Source organism: Caretta caretta, chromosome 11 (assembly GCF_965140235.1).
Source record: "Caretta caretta isolate rCarCar2 chromosome 11, rCarCar1.hap1, whole genome shotgun sequence".
In the NCBI taxonomy this organism is placed as follows: domain Eukaryota; kingdom Metazoa; phylum Chordata; order Testudines; family Cheloniidae; genus Caretta; species Caretta caretta.
This window is the reverse complement of record NC_134216.1, coordinates 18156602-18175902: the sequence shown is the minus strand read 5'-3', so window position 1 is coordinate 18175902 and position 19301 is coordinate 18156602. Positions and strand designations below refer to the sequence as shown.

At 41.5% G+C, this 19301-nt stretch overlaps 1 protein-coding gene and 1 long non-coding RNA gene across 2 annotated transcripts in view; one reads left to right on the top strand and one right to left on the bottom strand.

The window, feature by feature from the left end:
* Positions 1-19301, top strand: part of TMEM163 (transmembrane protein 163) — a 159782-nt gene that overhangs the window by 128283 nt on the left and 12198 nt on the right. Inside the window, exon 6 of the mRNA XM_048869220.1 lies at positions 8290-8401. Coding sequence (XP_048725177.1) covers positions 8290-8401 — 112 coding nt within the window. The remainder of the gene's footprint in view (positions 1-8289; positions 8402-19301) is intronic.
* LOC125644767 (uncharacterized) overlaps positions 839-19301 on the bottom strand; it is a 45047-nt gene continuing 26584 nt past the window's right edge. The window contains exons 3-5 of the long non-coding RNA XR_007359119.2: positions 6784-6930; positions 5797-5925; positions 839-1818 (exon numbers count right to left, since the gene is read on the bottom strand). This is a non-coding gene — a long non-coding RNA (uncharacterized LOC125644767). The remainder of the gene's footprint in view (positions 1819-5796; positions 5926-6783; positions 6931-19301) is intronic.

The window sequence follows — 19301 nt, the reverse complement described above, 5'->3', positions numbered from 1 at the left end:
GTCCATACTTGTTTGGCACATTTTCGATACAGTCTTTTGAACTTCCAGGTTTCACATCTATCACATCTCCCTGCTGGAGAGCTTATGTACCATTCAGGCCGAAAATAATATAAACACATAAGGAAATTGCTCTATCTGTAACAGTCCTGCTGTCTTGTATTGACAGGCCCTCGAAGGAGCCATGTCCAACCCCCCTCAGGTGAGGGAAGGTCAACCAGGTGGAGTAGCGGTGTGTGTGTAAAGCAGTGGCGATGGGCAAACTGAATTTTGAATGAATAAATTCCACAAATTCAGCTCAGTTCAGGTTGTTTGCCCCACTGGTGCTGCCAGCAGCATTCCCAGTGCCCGTTCCGATGGGTCTCACCCCCTATCCTCTCCTCATGAGGGAAAAACAAAATAGAAGAATAAGATCAAGAGCAGCATCTGTATTCCCCTAGCTGGCAGAGCTGATGTGCTCCTAGTGCCTGGTCTACTGCCACCAGGATGCCTCTCAATCTTATCTTTTCTTTTTTGCCTCCTCATGAGGAGGAGAAAGGAGGTGAGACCCATAGCTCATGGGGAAGGAGAAAGAAGCAATAGCCCCATTGGTGTGTGTGTCTGTGTGTGTGTGTGTGTGTATATATAGACACATGTGCGGGGAGGGACAGTGAAGACAATTCTGGTCTTGGCACTCCAACTGCAGGAGGAACTGGCAAAAGGTGATCCAAACCCCAGTGTATCTGACCCATCCCAGGGGGCTGGGGAAGATTGTCCTACTCCTGACACCCCTTCTATATGATGAGACACCCAACTGCTGGAGGGAAGAAGCTGTTCTTCCACCATTCAATGTTATTTGGGGAGGTGAGAGGGAGGTGGTCTGTACATCGTCCAAACAAGAGGAACACCTTCCCCCCAATATAAATATTAGCCAAATACAAATAATGGTCTGTTTGCCCAACACTAATAAGCAGAGAGTGAAATGAGGATCTTGGAAGTCCCTCACCACACCCCAAAGACAGGAATGAGTGGGAGGGACTGAAAGTAAAGTGGGGAGAGAAACCTGTGCCCTGCAAGGCAGCCACTGTTTTACTCCAATTGTGCAGACGTGAGCGACTAGCAACTGGTAGAAATTCTGTAGCCTGGTGTCACGGAGTCACCGAGCAGCCAGTCAGGACTCTGGGGAAGCCTCCTCTCTGTGAGCATACTGTCTCCAGGGCAAGAAGCTTACACAGATTCGATCTTCCTGAGTCTGACCTTGGAGCATTCAGCATCCCCTTCCACACCATGCACTTCCCACAGCGAGTCCGCACAGGCGGGGCTGCTGGGGAAGCCAGAGGGCCCTCCACCCCAATTCCGCAGTCAGACGTGACTTTGAGACAGCCAGTAAAACAGAAAGTTTATTAGACGACAGGAACACGGTCTAAAACAGAGCTTGTAGGTACCGGAAACAGGACCCCTCAGTCAGGTCCATCTTGGGGGGCAGGGAGCCCAGAGCCCCACCTGGGCCTCTCTCCATTTCCCTGGCCAGCTCCAAATTGAAACTCTCTTGCCCCTCCTCTGGCCTTTGTCTCTTTCCCAGGCCAGGAGGCCACCTGATCTCTTTGTTCTCCAACACCTTCAGTTGGCAGCTTTACAGAGGTGGGGCCCAGGCCATCAGTTGCCAGGAGACAGGGTGTCGACCATTCTCTGTGCAGACAGCATCACACTGGCCCTCTAGGGCTCTGCCACAATCACATCCCCTTATTCCACCACCTAGATAATTAAGAAATGCCTAGGGGAAATTGAGACACCCACACAGTATTCAGAGAAAACATTAAGAACATTCCCACTTCGTCACACCTGGAATTAGAGAGAAGCAGAAAAGATAAATATTACAAATAAATAATAGCTTAAATTTAGTAACGGGGCTGGGGGGGTTGTATTGGAGTTTCTTCCAACTACTAATCCAAAGGCTACTCAGAAGTGAAACATTGGAGGTGACATATTGGTCTGACCCATTGAAAACATTTGGAAGGAATCCCTCTAGTGACAAACAACCATGAAATGAAATCTTGAGGCTATATCCATTCCCTCCTTCAGACTCTTCCCTTCTCATATGAGTAAAGATACTGCTAATCCCCCAACAGGCAAACTTGCTTAAGTTGCAGGGACTAAGCTAATTAACAGATGGTCACTGTTAAGGTTGTTTGAGTTTAACTAAATGCAGCATGGACACACAACTGTCATTATCCTGTTCTCACCTATTCCGGTGGTCAAAGTGCACTTGGTTAAAGTATAGGGGGCTGCTGGATGGCTTTATCGAGGGGCAAGACTTGAGTGCTCCCCTTTCCTAGAAATAATTTCTCTCTGACAACTTAAAGAGCACAATGTTTTAAAAGAAGTTAAATATTAATTCTAAAATGCCGAAATGACAGTCCATCTACACTGCAGCTGGGATCATGCGTCCCAAGCATGGGTGGACAGATAGATGTGTGCTCAAGTAGCACACTAAAAATAGTAGTGTCCGTGGAGGGGGGCTTAGCATGATAGTTTGGGTTGGCCTCCTAGGGAATGTACTCTGGTGGCTAGCCTGAGCTGCTGTCCATATTACCCCTGGCCACACAGTCACATTTTTAGTGCACTCGCTTGAATAGAGGTGGCAAGTGTCTGTGTTGGGAAGCATGGTCCCAGCTACAGTGTGGCTGTACCCTAAGAAATGCACTCAGATATCCTCCCTTATGAACCAGCCTTGAATCAGTGTTCTAACCATGTCCTATAAGGCAGCTACTGGGTCACTCCAATTATACATCAGCACAAGGTTGTTTTGTACAGGATTCTCACTGTTATAATGTGCTCAGTGTGGCTTGCACCTGTGTGGTTTGGAGAATGGCCATCCAGCACTGAACCAGACTAAGCGTGCACTGATATTTTAAATATGAAATGATATGTGCTCACTCACTTTCTCTCTAAATAAATATAAGAGATGTGGGTACAGACACTCAAAATGGAGAGCAACATAGGAGCAAGGGGAGAGGAAAAGGAAAGAGCTTCTATTTACCAGGATGACAAGATTCCATTGTATGGAGAATGTTCAGCATCTAAAATTTAATCTGTTACTATTCACTGCTATTGCTTTAATTAACATAACACAGAGAAAATGAACAGTGAGACTGCATAGATACGCTCCCCCCTTTGTGATTTTCAGATGCTAAGGCAAGAGGTACAAAGAAGGTGGGGATGAGAGAAGGTCCCAAGGGACATGGTGCAAGATGGTCAGACTTATTAATTTAGATCTCCATTATTGTCTCTCTTCTAGTCATTTCTGAGAAGGACAAGTTAGTTTAGCAAGAGAATTATTTCACAGCCATAGAGTGACACATTTAACTCTTAGGTCCCTGTGATACTACATATTAGAGTATGCATCAGTTTCATATCCCTACCCCCAAAGCAACTGACCTGCAAGAATCCCTCCTTGTGCCAATAACTCCAAACATTTTAACACCCCCCCCAAATCACTCCACTGGACTTCTCCCAACTGCCAAACCCTACCACAATCTCCCTGACCCATAAAGCAGCTTCATAACCCTCCTGCCATCCTCTGTCAACTGTCTTAACCCACCTTATCTTAGCTTCTGAATGTTACTGCAACCTATCTCCCAGCAAGCAACTTGAGCTGACTCCCCTCATGCTACCTTCTCACCTACTGACCCAAAACTGGCACTCTCATCTCCCATCCTAGCTGCCAAACTCTTCCTCAGTCTTATCTACAAGATAGGTGCCCTGAGCAGACTCCTCTTCCACCTGCCAAACCCCCCTGCTAGCTCTGAGCCAAGAGATGCCTCATTCTTCCTATTTCTAGGTATTGTGCACCTGGAAAATCAGGGAGCATTTTAAGGGATTAAGGAAAGTGGATTTAGAATTGGAAACCCTTTTACTTTTTAAAATTGCCCCCTCTCTCTGTAGTCTACCTATCTAATCTATAAAGTACTCAGTTGCCACAGTACCTAATGCCAGTCTGTGGATATTGTTTAAAACTTTCATCTACTATCATATTTCATTTAGGTACTGATATGCAAACTGTGCTCTTTTGAAAATCTGGTCCCTAGTGTCTTATGGGTTTAAATTAAGCTCTTTGGAACAGGAACTCTGTTTTTTATTTTTCACTTTGTACATCTGCCATAAAAATAAGAGCTGGAAGAACATATCTGGTCACCCAATCCACATCCCAATTCTTCTCAGTCATCAGATCCCCTATTGCACTATGTGAATAATTATAACCGTACTTAAGTTGTGTTCTATAGTTCAATAACAAAAATAAAGTATGTAGAAATATTTTTTCTGAAACCCCTAGAAATAATACATTCATGTATTCAGTTTAGGAGTTTGTAGAAGTTATATCTGTCCATTGAGAAACCTGGATTACACTTATATGTTATCCATGGATTCCAATAAGCTGGCTAGACAAATTCCAATCACATTAGTAACTCACAACAGGGCAGTCATAACAAATGGCAAAATACATTTTAGGCACCAGGGATATGACAAAACATAGAAAAAGTAAATTGAATTTCAGGACACAAACCTATGCTACACATCCTTATGTTGCAAAACACATATAGCATCAAATCATAGCCTCTCTCAGAACAGGTCTGACACAGAAGGAACAAAACAAACACTATAATAGAAGGAATCAGACACACATTTTTCAAGATTCTGAATGAATAGTTAGACTTGAATATCTCCTGGACCAAGAATTCTCAGATTCTCGCCACCTGAGATCCTTAAAAGGAGCCACGCTTGTTTATTGTGAACCTAATCCCACCATTCTTTGCAGTCACATCCCACAATCCTTTGGAGTCATATTACCAAACCACGGTAATATTCCAGTTTACTGGAATCCATGGATAACATATAAATGTAATGCAGGTTTCTCAATAGACAGATATAACTTCTACAAACTGCTAAACTGAATAAATCTGACTACCAGATTGAAAGAATTCTGGTTGAAGTGAGAAAAATGTCTTCTTATCATATTCCCCACTAATTGGCAGAATAAGGCAGAAACAGAATAAATATAGCACCCTATGCCATAGCACGTCATGTGACTATACAGTGGCAAATTATTACACATTATACATTTGAATTTGTAAATAAAGTACTAAGTGGTTGATCTGCACTGTTGAAGTTCACTGTTCTCCCAAATGCTGGAAAAAGCAGCAAGGACATGCAAACAATGTATCACTTACTAAAACCTCAGAAAGCTACAGAAGCAAAGGGACTCACTGATTTCCACAATAAAGCTTTAATGGGAAGTATATCGTCTTTGAAAGGATCATAGCTGGTGATCATGAAATCCACAATGTAACTGAAATATTTTCCTGACAGTTCAAGTAAATCTATCACTTGTGGAACATGTGCCTATGTGGGAAAAGGTTGTAACTGCCCTTAAAATTATATCGTCCATTGTTGTCAGCCGTGTCCCAGGATATAAGAGAGACAAGATGGGTGAGGTAATCTTTTATTGGACCAACTTCTGCGGTGAGAGAAAGAGAAGCTTTAGAGCTACACAGAGGAAGAGCTCTTAAAATTATGAGAAGATTTTAAAAATGACTATGTGGGACTATTGGACTTTGGATACCTCAGCCCCAGCCCTGAAAAATAAAGACCTTCCATTCCTTAACCCGTTAAAGTTCTATCTTGTATCCCAAAGCCATGCCCACCTGATTTAGCTTCCTAAAACTCCTTGATGCCCTAGGCTTGAGCAAACTACTAAACTTAAATCCCACCTCAAAAAATTCCAGTTACACAAGCTTGTGTTATCTCAGCCCTAGGTCTTACCTTGGTGAGCGTGATATAGGAGAGACACGGCATTTGCTCCACTGAGTGCTTAGTGAATTGTTTCTTTGCATTTGTAGATGAAGTTTCACAAAGCTAGGGCACATTTCACTCTCTGAAGAATGTAGATTCCTAATGGAGAAATAAGATCTGGTTTATTCTCTTCTTGAGCATCAGGACATTTGACGAAATTAATCAAAGAATGAATGATAATTAATGCACATATATAGAGGTGAAAATATCAATCTATATTTAGGATCAGCAGCTGAAGGGTTTTTTTTTCCTCCCAGAATATATAAGGAAAATTTCCTTCATCTCTAAAGAAATCCAAGGCATACCATAAGCACACTGGTAGCCCCCTTTTAATTTGATTACATGTCTGTTTAAATTTAACATTTAGAACTAATTAGGCTGTGCCCACATGGGGATCAGAACTATTTAAACATGCGTCCCTGACTGCCATGGATAGGGATGGTAGCTGGAGAGCGATGCCAGTCAAACCATGCTGTAGACTCTAGCATATGTAGTTCTGACAGAAAAGACCCCTGTATCATACTGACCAGGGAGAAGTGCTGAAACCCTGGCAGGCCTTGTCCTCATTACACTTTTCCCACCACTGGCAACAGTGAGAGTTCTCATGCAGACACCTACTGGCATTTTTACATCCTGTGTAATCTTACTTTGAGAAAAGACAGATGTCAGCCTAGTGGGTACAATACCAGTGGCCAATCTACACTCTCACTCCCACTGGTGGAGCTGTGCTCCTTGAGAGCTGATCATATGCTGCTGGTCATATAGTCAGACCACCCTCACATAGTCTCCCCCCACCCATTTTATGATATAAGCACTACAAGGATTTCCACTGACAACAATCATTGGGAGGCAGTGGTGACTTGTGACTTTTTTGACCGGTGCGGCACAAATCACAAAACAGTTATTTCCACTCCAGTCCCTGTCCAGTGTATACTTTGACAGATGTTAAACACATACCTTATTTACAGTAACAAAGCAGCAAGTGGTCCTGGGAGTTGGAGCCACCACTGCCACCCAGGCCAGCTTGGGGGTGGAGCAGGAGACATGTCTGGGAGTTTTTCACCTTCCTCTGCGGCATGGGGCACAGGTCACTTGCGGTTTAAACTAGAGTAAATGGTGAATTCTCAGTTTTAAATCATGATTTGAGGACATCAGTAACTCAGCCAGAGGTTAGGGGTCTATTACTGAATGGGGTGAGTGAAGTTATGTGGCTTGCAACATGCAGAAGGTCACACTTGATGATCACAATGGTCCCTTCTAGCCCTAACGTCTATGAGTCTATTCCAGTGAATAATGTAGCTGGAGTCAACGTACCTTAGGTCGAGTTACCACGGGGTCTACACTGCAGGAGGTCGACGGGAGAAAAATCTCCCATCGACTTACCTTACTCTTCTTGTCAGGGGTAGAGTATGGGGTAGACTGGAGAGCGATCTGCAGTCAATTTGGTGGGTCTTTACTAGACCCATTAAATCGACCACCGGTGGATCGATCTCAGAGCCCTAAATAGAATAGAAATTTATATGATTCCCAACTACACTTAGTGAGTTATTTAAAGATGTTATGCTCTGTTCCCAATGCCCATTGTACCTTCCAAAGCCCCTTTTCCCTTTCCTTATGTCTTCCATCATGGTAGTTACCTCTGCTGATAACATGGGTGAGATGCGTCAAGTTGATGCCAAATCCTGTTGCTGTCAATAAGGGTTTGTGCCAGAATATTTTTATCATAATACCAGGGGCCCATTGACATTGAACTACTAGAAGCTGCAGAGATGAGATGACTCACACGATTCAAGACAGTTCTATTAACACTGTGTTGCAGTTATCAATGGGCTACAGGAGTCATACGTCACTGGAAGGATTTCAGTTGTTTGTGGTGTGGAATAGAAGTTTCTCATGTATTTGTATTGATGTCGTAATAGCTTAAACTAAGCAAAATCAAATGGCAGATTGCGAGACAAGGACTTCAGCTGCAGAAAACAATAATGGATAGCAAAACTGCTATCGACCTCATTGACACCAGGGTTTGGTCTTAGTACACCCCGCCCCCCTCCTTTTTAACTAATAGGAAATTGTACACCCAGAAATGATGTTAAAATAATAATATGCAGATCAAAATCAACCAAAGTAAGGAAGCCAGTATGACTTTGTAATTCAGTTAACAGATTGCTTCTTTGTCTAACCATTGCATGAGTAGTAACCTCCAGTCAAACCCAGATCAAAATATCTCCTAACTCTGAGTAGTTTGGCTCAAGAGCCAAAAGTTTGTGCTTGGGCCCATCACTAACCATGTGTGATGAAGCAACTAGGCACACCAGAGCGAGCAAAGGGTGGAATGGAAATCATAACTCAGAAAGTCTTTTTTGTTGTTGGATAAGTCAGCTATTTCAAAATAGAATTTGGCATTTAATATACAGGACAACTAGGTGTGAAAGACATACTAATATCTACCCTCTTCTCTTGCAGGATGACTTTCTGTTTAGTGTCTCCATTCTAAGTGGAATCCTTTGCTCTATCTTGGCAGTGATCAAATTTATGTTGGGAAAGGTCCTTACAAGCAGAGCACTGGTAACTGATGGTGAGTAGGAAAATATCTCATTCCTCATACAAAATCATTCAAATAATATCATGTGGATTGAGAACTGGCTGAAGATTCAGGAAAAAAAGGGCAACTATGCATGGCAAAATATTGAAATGAAAGCACATGGCTAATGGGGTACCTGAAATCTAACACCATTCACTGGTATTATTTAGTATCTTACACAATATGGAACAGATGACTTCAAGAAGGCTAAAGTGTTTAATGCCTGTTTTGCTTCAGTCTCGCTAAAAAGGTTAATGGGGACCAGGTACTTAACACAATTAATTTTAACAATTGTAGTGAAGGAACACAAGCCAAAATAGGGAAAGAACAGGTTAAAGAATATTTAGATATGTTAGACATATTCAAGTCAACAAGGCCTGATGAAAATCATCCTAGGGTACTCAAGGAACTAGTTGAAGCAATTTTGGAATCACTAGCAATTATCTTCAAGAACTCCTGGAAAACAGGTGAGATTCCAGAGGACCGGAGAAGGGCAAAACATAGAACCTATCATTAAAAGAGGGGAACAAAGAGGACCAAGGAATTATATACCAGTCTGTTTAACTTCAATACTTGAAAAGATAGTGGAATAAATTATTAAACAGTCAATTTGTGTGGAGCTAAAGGATAATAGCCAGCATGGATTTGTTAAGAACAAATCATGCCAAATCATACTAAATGCCTTCTTTGAGAGGGTTACTGGCCTGGTGGATAGGAGGGAAGCTGTAGTTGACACAGTCCCTCATAGGGGGACACAGACATTCTCATAGGCAAATGGGGGAAATGTGGTCTGATGAAATTACTATAAGGTGGGTGCAAAACTGGTTGAAACGCCTTACTCAAGTAGTAGTTCTCTGTGAAATGTCAATGGTTCACTGTCAAAGTGAGATATATCTCATGGGGTCTTGCAGGGGTCTGTCCTGGGTCCAGTGCCGTTCAATATTTTCATGAATGACTTGGATAATGAACTGGAGCATATGCATGTAAAATTTGTAGTTGACACCAAGATGGGAAGTGTTACAAGCACTTTGGCTAATAGAATTAGAATTCAAAATTCTTTGACAAATTAGGGAATTGGTCTGAAAACAAGATGAAATTCAATAAAGACAAGTGCAAAGTACTACACTTAGAACAGAATAATCAAATGCACAAATACAAAAAAGGAAATGATTGGGTAGGCTGAAAAGATCTGGGAGTTAATAGTGGATCACAAATTGAATATGAGGCAACGTCATGCAGTTGTAATATAATTCTGGGGTGAATTAACAGGAGCATCATATGTGAGTAACAGTGGGTAATTGTTCCATTGACTTGGCACTGGTGAGGAGTATTGGAATACTGTGTTGAATTCTGGGTGCTACACATTGGAAAAGATGTGGACAACTTGGAGAGTCCAGAGGAGAGCAACAAAAATGATAAAAGGTTTAGAAAACCTGACCACAACAGAACCACTAACCCAGGAACCTATCCTTGCAACAAAGCCCGTTGCCAACTGTGCCCACATATCTATTCAGGGGACACCATCACAGGGCCTAATCACATCAGCCACACTATCAGAGGCTCGTTCACCTGCACATCCACCAATGTGATATATGCCATCATGTGCCAGCAATGCCCCTCTGCCATGTATATTGGTCAAACTGGACAGTCTCTACGTAAAAGAATAAATGGACACAAATCAGATGTCAAGAATTATAACATTCATAAACCAGTCGGAGAACACTTCAATCTCTCTGGTCACGCGATTACAGACATGAAAGTTGCAATATTACAACAAAAAAACTTCAAATCCAGACTCCAGTGAGAGACTGTTGAATTGGAATTCATTTGCAAATTGGGTACAATTAACTTAGGCTTGAATAGAGACTGGGAGTGGCTAAGTCATTATGCAAGGTAACCTATTTCCCCTTGTTTTTTCCTCCCCCCACCCCCCCTCCTCTGATGTTCTTGTTAAACCCTGGATTTGTGCTGGAAATGGCCCACCTTGATTATCATACACATTGTACGGAGAGTGATCACTTTAGATAAGCTATTACCGACAGGAGAGTGGGTTTGAGTGTGTGTGTGTGGGGGGGAGAAAACCTGGATTTGTGCTGGAAATGGCCCACCTTGATTATCATACACATTGTAAGGAGAGTGATCACTTTAGATAAGCTATTACCAGCAGGAGAGTGGGGTGGGGGGAGAGAAAACCTTTTGTAGTGGTAAACACCCATTTTTTCATGCTTTGTGTGTATAAAAAGATCTTCTATACTTTCCACAGTATGCATCCGATGAAGTGAGCTGTAGCTCACGAAAGCTTATGCTCAAATAAATTGGTTAGTCTCTAAGGTGCCACAAGTACTCCTTTTCTTTTGACCTCTGAGGAAAGGTTAAAAAAACTGAGCATGTTAAGTTTTGAAAAAAGACAGAGAGGACCTGATAACAACCTTCCAATATGCAAAGGGATGTCGTAAAGAGGGTGGTGATCAATTGTTCTCCATGTCCACTGAAGGTAGGACAAGAAGTAGAGGGATTACTCTTCAGCAAGTGAGATGTAGTTTAGATATTAGGAAAAAACTGACCTTGAATGTCACTGACAGACTAGTGGGCCTAAATGGGTACGGGAGCTTTCTGTTGAGCCTCACTTGTCTCTGGAGACTTTAGTTTTACGGATTCCCTCGCCCCTCCACCCCACATCCCACTCCAGCCAGTTAATTTCCATTCTGTGTTTTCCCCGCAACCCTCCCCTATCCATTTAGAGGCTGGTTTTAGCTCTCCCCATCCATCTCCAGTTCATCTCTGGTAACTAACCCATGTCTCACTTTTGTGAATGTTTTTTTCCCCTTAACTACTTCCTTTCCCACCTGACTCTGACCTCCCAGACCTGCTACAGACACCTCCCTCCTAACATCCCTTAGGATTGTTCACTGAATCCAGAACTATGAAGTCATGGGGACCGCTGAGGTTATTAAGTCATGCCCCCTGGTGTGGCTTTCAGCAGCTTCTGGCCACCTGTCTCTCCTATGTAAAATCTTAAAGGAACCACATCGCTGGGAGGCGTTGAAGGAGCTACTGGGTCAGTGGGAGGGGAGCATTATGTGCCTTCGTCATTCAGACAAGTTCTTATAGGCATCATCTGTTAAGGTCTCTGCTCCTTATAGATTTCACATTGTAGTATTAATCTTATGGCACCTTCCACTGAGGATCTCTGAGCTCTTTACAAACAAAAAAGAAATAAGCCTTAATCTCTCTGATTGGGTGTGTGTTAGCCTCATTTTGCAGATGATGATACTGAGACACGTTACCAGTAAGTTCGTTTCCCCAAATCATACAAATTAGATTCAGAGCTGGGAATAGAACCCAGACCATACCATTATGGTGTCTCTGGTCAAAGTTGATTCAACAAGTATTTCATTTTCTACTACTACACGAGTCTTTAGAATCTGAATTTCAGGCTGCTATACCAAATAATTATTTGGGTTGCCATAGGTTACAACTTTCACAATGCAGTCGGTTGTATACTTAAGCAAACGGTCTCTGTTTTCCCTTAATTTTAAGTGACATACAAAGGCACTTAGGCGCATAGGAAGCAATTGAAAGACAAGAGGGACACAGGATTCGGATACTGTTCTGTCTATAATGAGTAAACAAATTAAGTTATTTCAGTGATATTATATGCTTGACAGGCAACGTGTCCCTTGCATGTTACATTTCTTACAAAAGTATGAACTACAGCCTTGACAATGGTCTATTTTATAGCATATGAGCTCCCCAGCCACTGAGTGCTTATTCTTAGTATGCAAATAGAATTCTCATCTGGTGTCTTAATGTTGAGGAGATTTTCATTCATGAAAGGCCAAATCCTGTTTGCTTTACTCATCCGAAACGCCCATTGGGAAGCACGTGAGATGAAAGATGGATGGCAGATCACTGGGAGTTTTACATGAATAAGATAAAAGATTCTTGTCCCAGAACGTTCACATCTATGTGTCTTTCAAAATGAGGACTTAGAGTTGTATTGTCTTTTAAAAAAAATATTTTCAATACAACAGGCCAGATCCTAATCTCATTCACACTGGTGCAAACCCAGAGGAACTCCACTGAAACTCGTTGCTTGGAGGTAAATGGTTTGAAGTAAATGATGTTACTCTGGGTTTACTAAGGTGTATCAGGTGCAACCGTGTCTACAATGTGTCATGGCCCACGGCTCTCAAACCTGGGTCTGCAGGATTCATGGGAGCAGCCATGCTCCAACCCTCCACCTGGCAGACTGCTGGCAATAGCCCAGCTCCATCCCTAGGTCTCCATCCCCAGAGTCCTGGAGCAGCTGATTGGCTTGCTGTGCCCACTTAAACTGGCAACAGGAACAGGAAATTCTCTGAACAACTGGGCTCCACTCTGCTCTGGAGTGTGTACCTTGTGCCCCCTTACATTTGCTCCTGCTCCCTCTCCCACGGCTTGATTTCCTGGCATTCTAACCTGGCTTGACTGCTGGCATCAGACTTGTGGTTCCCGACCTCCAGTTTGTCTCCTGCCTCTGACCCCCTGATATCTTGATGAGGCCTGAATCTGGTTATCAACTTGTGGTTCTGATCTCCAGTTTGTCTCCTGCCTTTGATCCTCCAGCATCCTGACTGAGCAGACTCTTGACTCCTCTCTCATGACTGCAGACTTTGACTCCCACTACTGGATTTGACTGCCCATGAGCTGGCCATGACACAAAGTCTATATAAAAAATATTCTATCAATGGCCTAGCATTGTGGAGGCTCAGTAATGCTAGCAATGGTGGAAGCATTAGTGTGGACTTGGTGCAGGGTTATTTTTAACCACTCCCCTCGGTGGGTTTCAGAGCCTGAGAGGGAACATCTACTCTGTTATTTTTAGCTCTGTAGTGCAAGGCCCACAAGCTCAAAGCAATCGATTCACCGTCACGGGTTTTCTTTTTTGCAGTGTAGACATTCCCTGAACTGCCTCACCCAGATATAGAACAGACTTTAAAACGGAAGGAGATATTCAAAGCCCTTAAAGCCAATGGAATTCATTCCATATGGTCTCTGGGATCAGTCACAGAGCTACAGGAACTCAGAACTTCCCGCACACATATATATATATATATATATATATATATATATATATATATATATATATAAAGGTGACATTTTCTCTCTTTTTAATTTGGATCCTTACAGTTAGAGTCCTGAACAGAGTTGCATTAGAATCGGTCTTCCTGTCCTGTGAGAATTTGAGATTTAGGGGAAAATATCCTGTTCTGAATCAGTCAAAATCTCAAAAAAATTAATGAATCAGAAATCCTCCCAATTTAGGGGATTGGATCAAAACATTTTGTTTCAATAATTTAGAAAAATTTCATTTAAATTTTGACTTCATTTTAAATTTTTTTCGCATAAATTAATTTAGTTTTCTAAGATGAAAAGTTGTTTCAAACCAAAAATGGAACATTTTGGTTTGAAAATGGATGTTTTGACAATATGGAAACTTTTGTTTTTTTTAAAAAAAATTTCAAAAACAGGAAATTCATTGAATTTCCCACAATAACTTCTGGTTTTGACTAATAGTCATTTTCTGACAAATTGTTGTGAAGCCTGGTCTTGAATGAATCCTTTGCGTGGCAGAAATGGCACAGAAGTCTCTCTTACCCCAAATTATATCCTTGTGTTAGTTGTATTGCTTCTGATTTGGATCCTGCTCACCTTTTGATTAGAAGAATTGGGGACCAAACTATAATTTCCCCAGTCTCTGTCTCTTTTAGTGGGATTTTAGAAAATGTAGCAGGTTGATATTGCAGGTATGGTTAAACTGCATCTTCAGCAGGATGACTTTATTTTTAATTTATAAATAACGAGGGGGAGACAGTGCTAGCCATCAATCGAGACACTGATTTAGCACTTTCCTTGCTTGTCAGTTGTTAGCAGTTTTCAGTTTCCTACTAATTTACTTCCTGCTATGACATGCTGTAGAACCACAAGCATCTTTATTAGAGCAAAGGGAACCTGTCATTTTCTTTCTGAAACGTTTTTTTTTCTTCAAAACAGCAAAATCTCTCTCAGAGGTGTAGCTCCTTATTAAGGCTAATTGTTCAGAAGCTTTTGATTTACTGTAAGATTTGATAATCATAGCTCTTTAAAATCTAAATTCATTCAATGCCAGCAAGACAAATGATTACTATTTACCCAGCAAAATATTGTAGGTGTGCAAAGCCCTTTGCAGACTAAAAACAGATTGGGTGCCATGATGCCTTTTCTGAAGAGCTTAAATGCCATGGGCCAAATTCAGAGACGAGGTGCAGACCTGTAACTCCAGCTGATTTCTGTGTGAGTTCCAGTGGCCTGATACTGTATAGAGTCAGAGTATAAGGCAGTGGTTCTTAACCTTGATTGCAGCCTGCACCCCTTTGGTTCTCAAAATATGTTCTCTCTCCCCTTATCAAAAATCAAAATATGTTCTTGCACCCCTTATCAAAAATCGTTGAAGTACGTCAGTTCTTTAAACCTAGATATATTCTTGTTTGTATATTACAGTAATCATTAAAAAATGTATAATGTTAATAAATACATAGGTCTGATGAAGTTGTACTTACGTGCCTGTGCTTAATTTGTGTTTTCGATGATTTACCTTCTAAAAAAATCTGGCATGTCTTAACCCCCCCAGAAAGGGCATCTCGCACCCCCAGGGGTGCATGCACCCCAGGTTAAGAACCACTGGTATAAGGCTAGAAGGGACCACTAGATCATCTAGTCCAACCTCCCATATATCACAGGCCACAAAACACCCCTGCACAAGCCCAACAATCGTAACTAGACCAAAGCACTACAGCCCTCTGGAGACTACACTGTAGAGTACCACAAGCAGTGATCAGCAGGGACTATGGTGCCATCAGTGCCTGAGGGTCTGCAATGGCAGGGAATTGATTTGGTGATATATACACCCAGATGATCCTAGCCTGTGGCCTCTCAGGATTGGGTGCTCTCTCTCTCGCTCTCTCATGCTGCATGGAATGATCTTTCTGAATTAATATACAAGGCCACTACCATTTTCACCCGCAACATCCACTTCTGCAGTGATGCCTGTAGAAATCAGGCACTGAAGGATGCTTTGGTTGAATGATAGTCAGGGGCAGAGGGTTTCATTTACTTAGTTAAACATTTTCAGATTTGGAACCATCTAACTACTAACTGCAAGGTACTGTCTTCCCACTGCTCCCTACCCATTTCCATCCTGTTGTGTCTTACATTCTGTTGATGGATCTTGTTTCAAATTAGGGCTTTTCTACATGGGAAGTTACACCAATATAAGCTGAAGTGTGACTTTACACTGATATAGTATTACTTACCAGTATACCAGTGGACACTCTTAGTATGAGTGGTTTCTTTCAGTTTAGCTTGTCATATGAAAGGAGTTTAAACTAAACTGAAAAAAAAACACTTTTATTCTGGAATAAGAGTGCCCACATGGGGAGTTATACCAATGTAACTATAGAGGTTTAACTATATCAGTATAATTATACCTGTGTAACTGGTGAAACTTTCCCATGTAGCCAAGACAGGCTCTTACACTGTAAGCTTAGAGTAAGCTGCATTTCTGCTTCTATATTTGTATAGCAAGTAGCACAGTGGGGGCCTGATGCAGATGGAGGCCTCCAGATTCTACCTCCATACAAGTAATTAACTATGGTCCTTTGACTCTTATTTGTAGATTGAAACAATAAGTTTGTTTGTATTCTCAGCTCTGCCACTGAAATGCTGTGTGCAAGTACATATCCTCTTGTGATTTAGTTTTCTCATCTGTGAAATGCATTTAATACAGAGATCCCATGAATCTTAATGAACAATTATAGTGAGGAAAAAAATAACTAGGTAAAAATAACCCCATTTTCATCCACAGATCTTCTGTTTCTAGAGTTACATCTGTTTAAAATTAGTTACAAATATAAATTTTTTACTGCCCCCAGCCCCCACCCCCCCTTTTTAAATTCCTCTTGACACTGCTTAGTCAGCATAACAATGGGAGAGTGTTCTTGTCTGGCTTGCACATCATCTGAATTTTTAACAAATTGCAGAATCTTTATCACCGAGGCAGATGTGTGAGCCAGAAAGAACAAAGTTTGACTTTCAGATCTCAGTAACATGTGTGCAGTGCTGGTAGACAGCTTTACAATTGTAAACTCAGTAATTGGCTACTGAGTCATTGAGAAACATGTAATCCCTCAATGCCATTTCTAGAGTCACTCTTTTGAGTATAAATGATTGTTAGTAAAATGCTTTGGGATCCTCTGGTGAATGATTCTATATTATAATTATTATTTGAATAGCAGTAATGCCTATGAGCCCTAGGCATGGATCAGGGCCCCACTGTGCTAGGCGCTGTATGAACACAGAACAAAAAGATGAATGCTGCCCCCAAAAGTTTACAATCTACGTACATGACAAGAGCTGGATGTGACAGACCGGGGGAGCACAAGGAAAGAATGAGACAATATCGCTCAGTATGACAGGCAATTGCCTCAGCATACTAGCCTGCTAGGCAATATCAAGATTTTGTTAGCATCATGGCACAGGAGAGATTTGGAGGAAGACAGCAAGGTAACTTTGCCCTTCCCGAGCATGAGGGGGAGCATGGTAGGAAACACTAACGTGCTTGTTTGAAAATTTAACAAGTATGAGACACGCTAGGTAGGATGGAGATACGCTGAGAAGGGCCTTGTAAGTGAAGACAAGTAGCTTATGTTTGAGGAGGTGGAGAAAGGGGAACTAACTGAAAATGCAAAGAAAGGGTTGACATGATCAACATGAGGAGCCAGAAAAATGATCTTTATAGCAGATTTTGAATGGATATAAGTGGCTCAAGGTTGCATTCGTCAAGGCCAGAGAAGAAAACGTTGCAGTAGCCAAGATGCAAAATGATGAGGGACCTAGATAAGAGTTTTAGCTACATGGATGGATAGGAAAGCCCAAATTTTAGAGATGCTATGCAGAAAGAACCTGTAAGATTTAGACACAGCCTGGATATGATGATCTACAGAGAGGGCTGGGTCAAAGATAACACCCATGTTACAGGTATAGAGGAGGGCAGCTCACCATATAAAGAAGGATTGTATTAGTGTAAAAAATATAGCATCTAGAGACCCTATGGTGATGGATGTGATAGAAATGCCATAAGACACGATAGGAGTATTATTACAAATTATCCACATCTTCAGCACTGGCAATATGAGGGAAGTTATTATCACCAGCTCCTAACTGTCATAGGATGTTTCATTGGTGATGAATGACAGGGGATTGAATGTCTTATTACCATGAAGTGGAATACAAATGATGTGTAGAGAAAACATGGTATGTGCTATATAGTTTGTGAAGTCTTCATCCCAGAGACTTTGGAAATAACACTTCCACTACGGAGCTCAGGGGAACTCATTCTCAAATTGTAATTATTTCTCCATTAGCATTTATTAAAGATTTTGAACTACAAAATATAGAACCAAGAAACAGTGACATGTACTGAAAACATTTCTTTCCCAGCCAACACAAACAGCCCCATGCTCCCACCATAACAACTCCTAAATCCAAAGACTAGAACAGAACAAACAAAACACCAGCAGACATTTAAAACAGTTCATTCATTTCTTTTAAGAGATAAATTACATAGCAAAATACAGAATGAAAACAATGAGACATTTTAAGATCAAATTTCATTCTTCAACAGGTAAATATTATATGCAACCACCAAACGAATGCAGTTGTACAGGATTTTTGTGGAATAAGAGTGACATCTTGTGGCCAGCTCAGGAAAATAACTCAGAGGTCTATATTTCATGTGGGACAGTACATAGATGGTACTTTTCTAAAGCAGTAGTCTCAGACTTAATATGTATCATGCTGCATCACCAATCAAGAATGCATTGTTTTCTTCTACATTATAATGCAAAATGTAGCACCACCGGGGGCATTCTACCATCACAACACACTATCTAGTAGGATATTCCAGGAACCTCGCCAAGCAAACTTTTTGAATCAAATTCTCACACACAGTTCTCATCAACTACAGTGAGAGTCATGTTCATATTTCTGAGGGCAAGACCGAGCCCTTGAAGTTGAACATGTACAGAAATGTTTGCGCATATTGTGTTTTATTAAATGCAGAACTGGTATTAATTCAGCATGGTGAGATCAAGCACTCAAAAGGCAAATGTTGGGATTCATCCTCAATATTAACTCATCCACCTTACACACCTTGTATACTTAATCATATTAATTAATAGGAAATATACAGTGCTAGAGCTACCTGAGCATTTGGAGTAGTTTGCTGACTTGAGTGTTTGATATGCCAACCTTAACATTATCATTATGCTAGCATTTCTTTTTTGCAGTAGCTGCCTGTGTAGAGGATAAAAGTCTACTGATGTTATCAAATTTGGATTTTTCCTTTTGTCAACAAAAATCACTCTATCAAAGATCCCTAATAACCTCTTCCTGTATGTGTCTCAGAACGTATATTCCTTCCTGGTGTGCATCTCCTGCCTGACCCAATCCCTGAGGTCATGGAGCCAAATGTCAGCCCCAGCATCTGACAGATGAACTCCATCCCCTTCCTAGAGAGCTCAGGTCTATTGTATCTGATATCACTAGGTGCTATCCCCACCAGCACCCCACCACCTCCAAACTCTCAAAATGATCACAGCTACCTCATAGTTCACATTTTTTCTTGCTGTGTTGACATGAGCTGGCTCAATAACCCCGCACCAAACTCATTTTGCAAGCATCCCTGACCAGACAAATTAAGTGCCTTGTAGGAAGAGCTCCACAACCCTCTGTATCCTAGTCCCTAAATTTAATCCTGTGCAGTCCCCTGGACTATTTCTGTCCAGGTGAATAATCAGGACATCAAGTGGCTGTA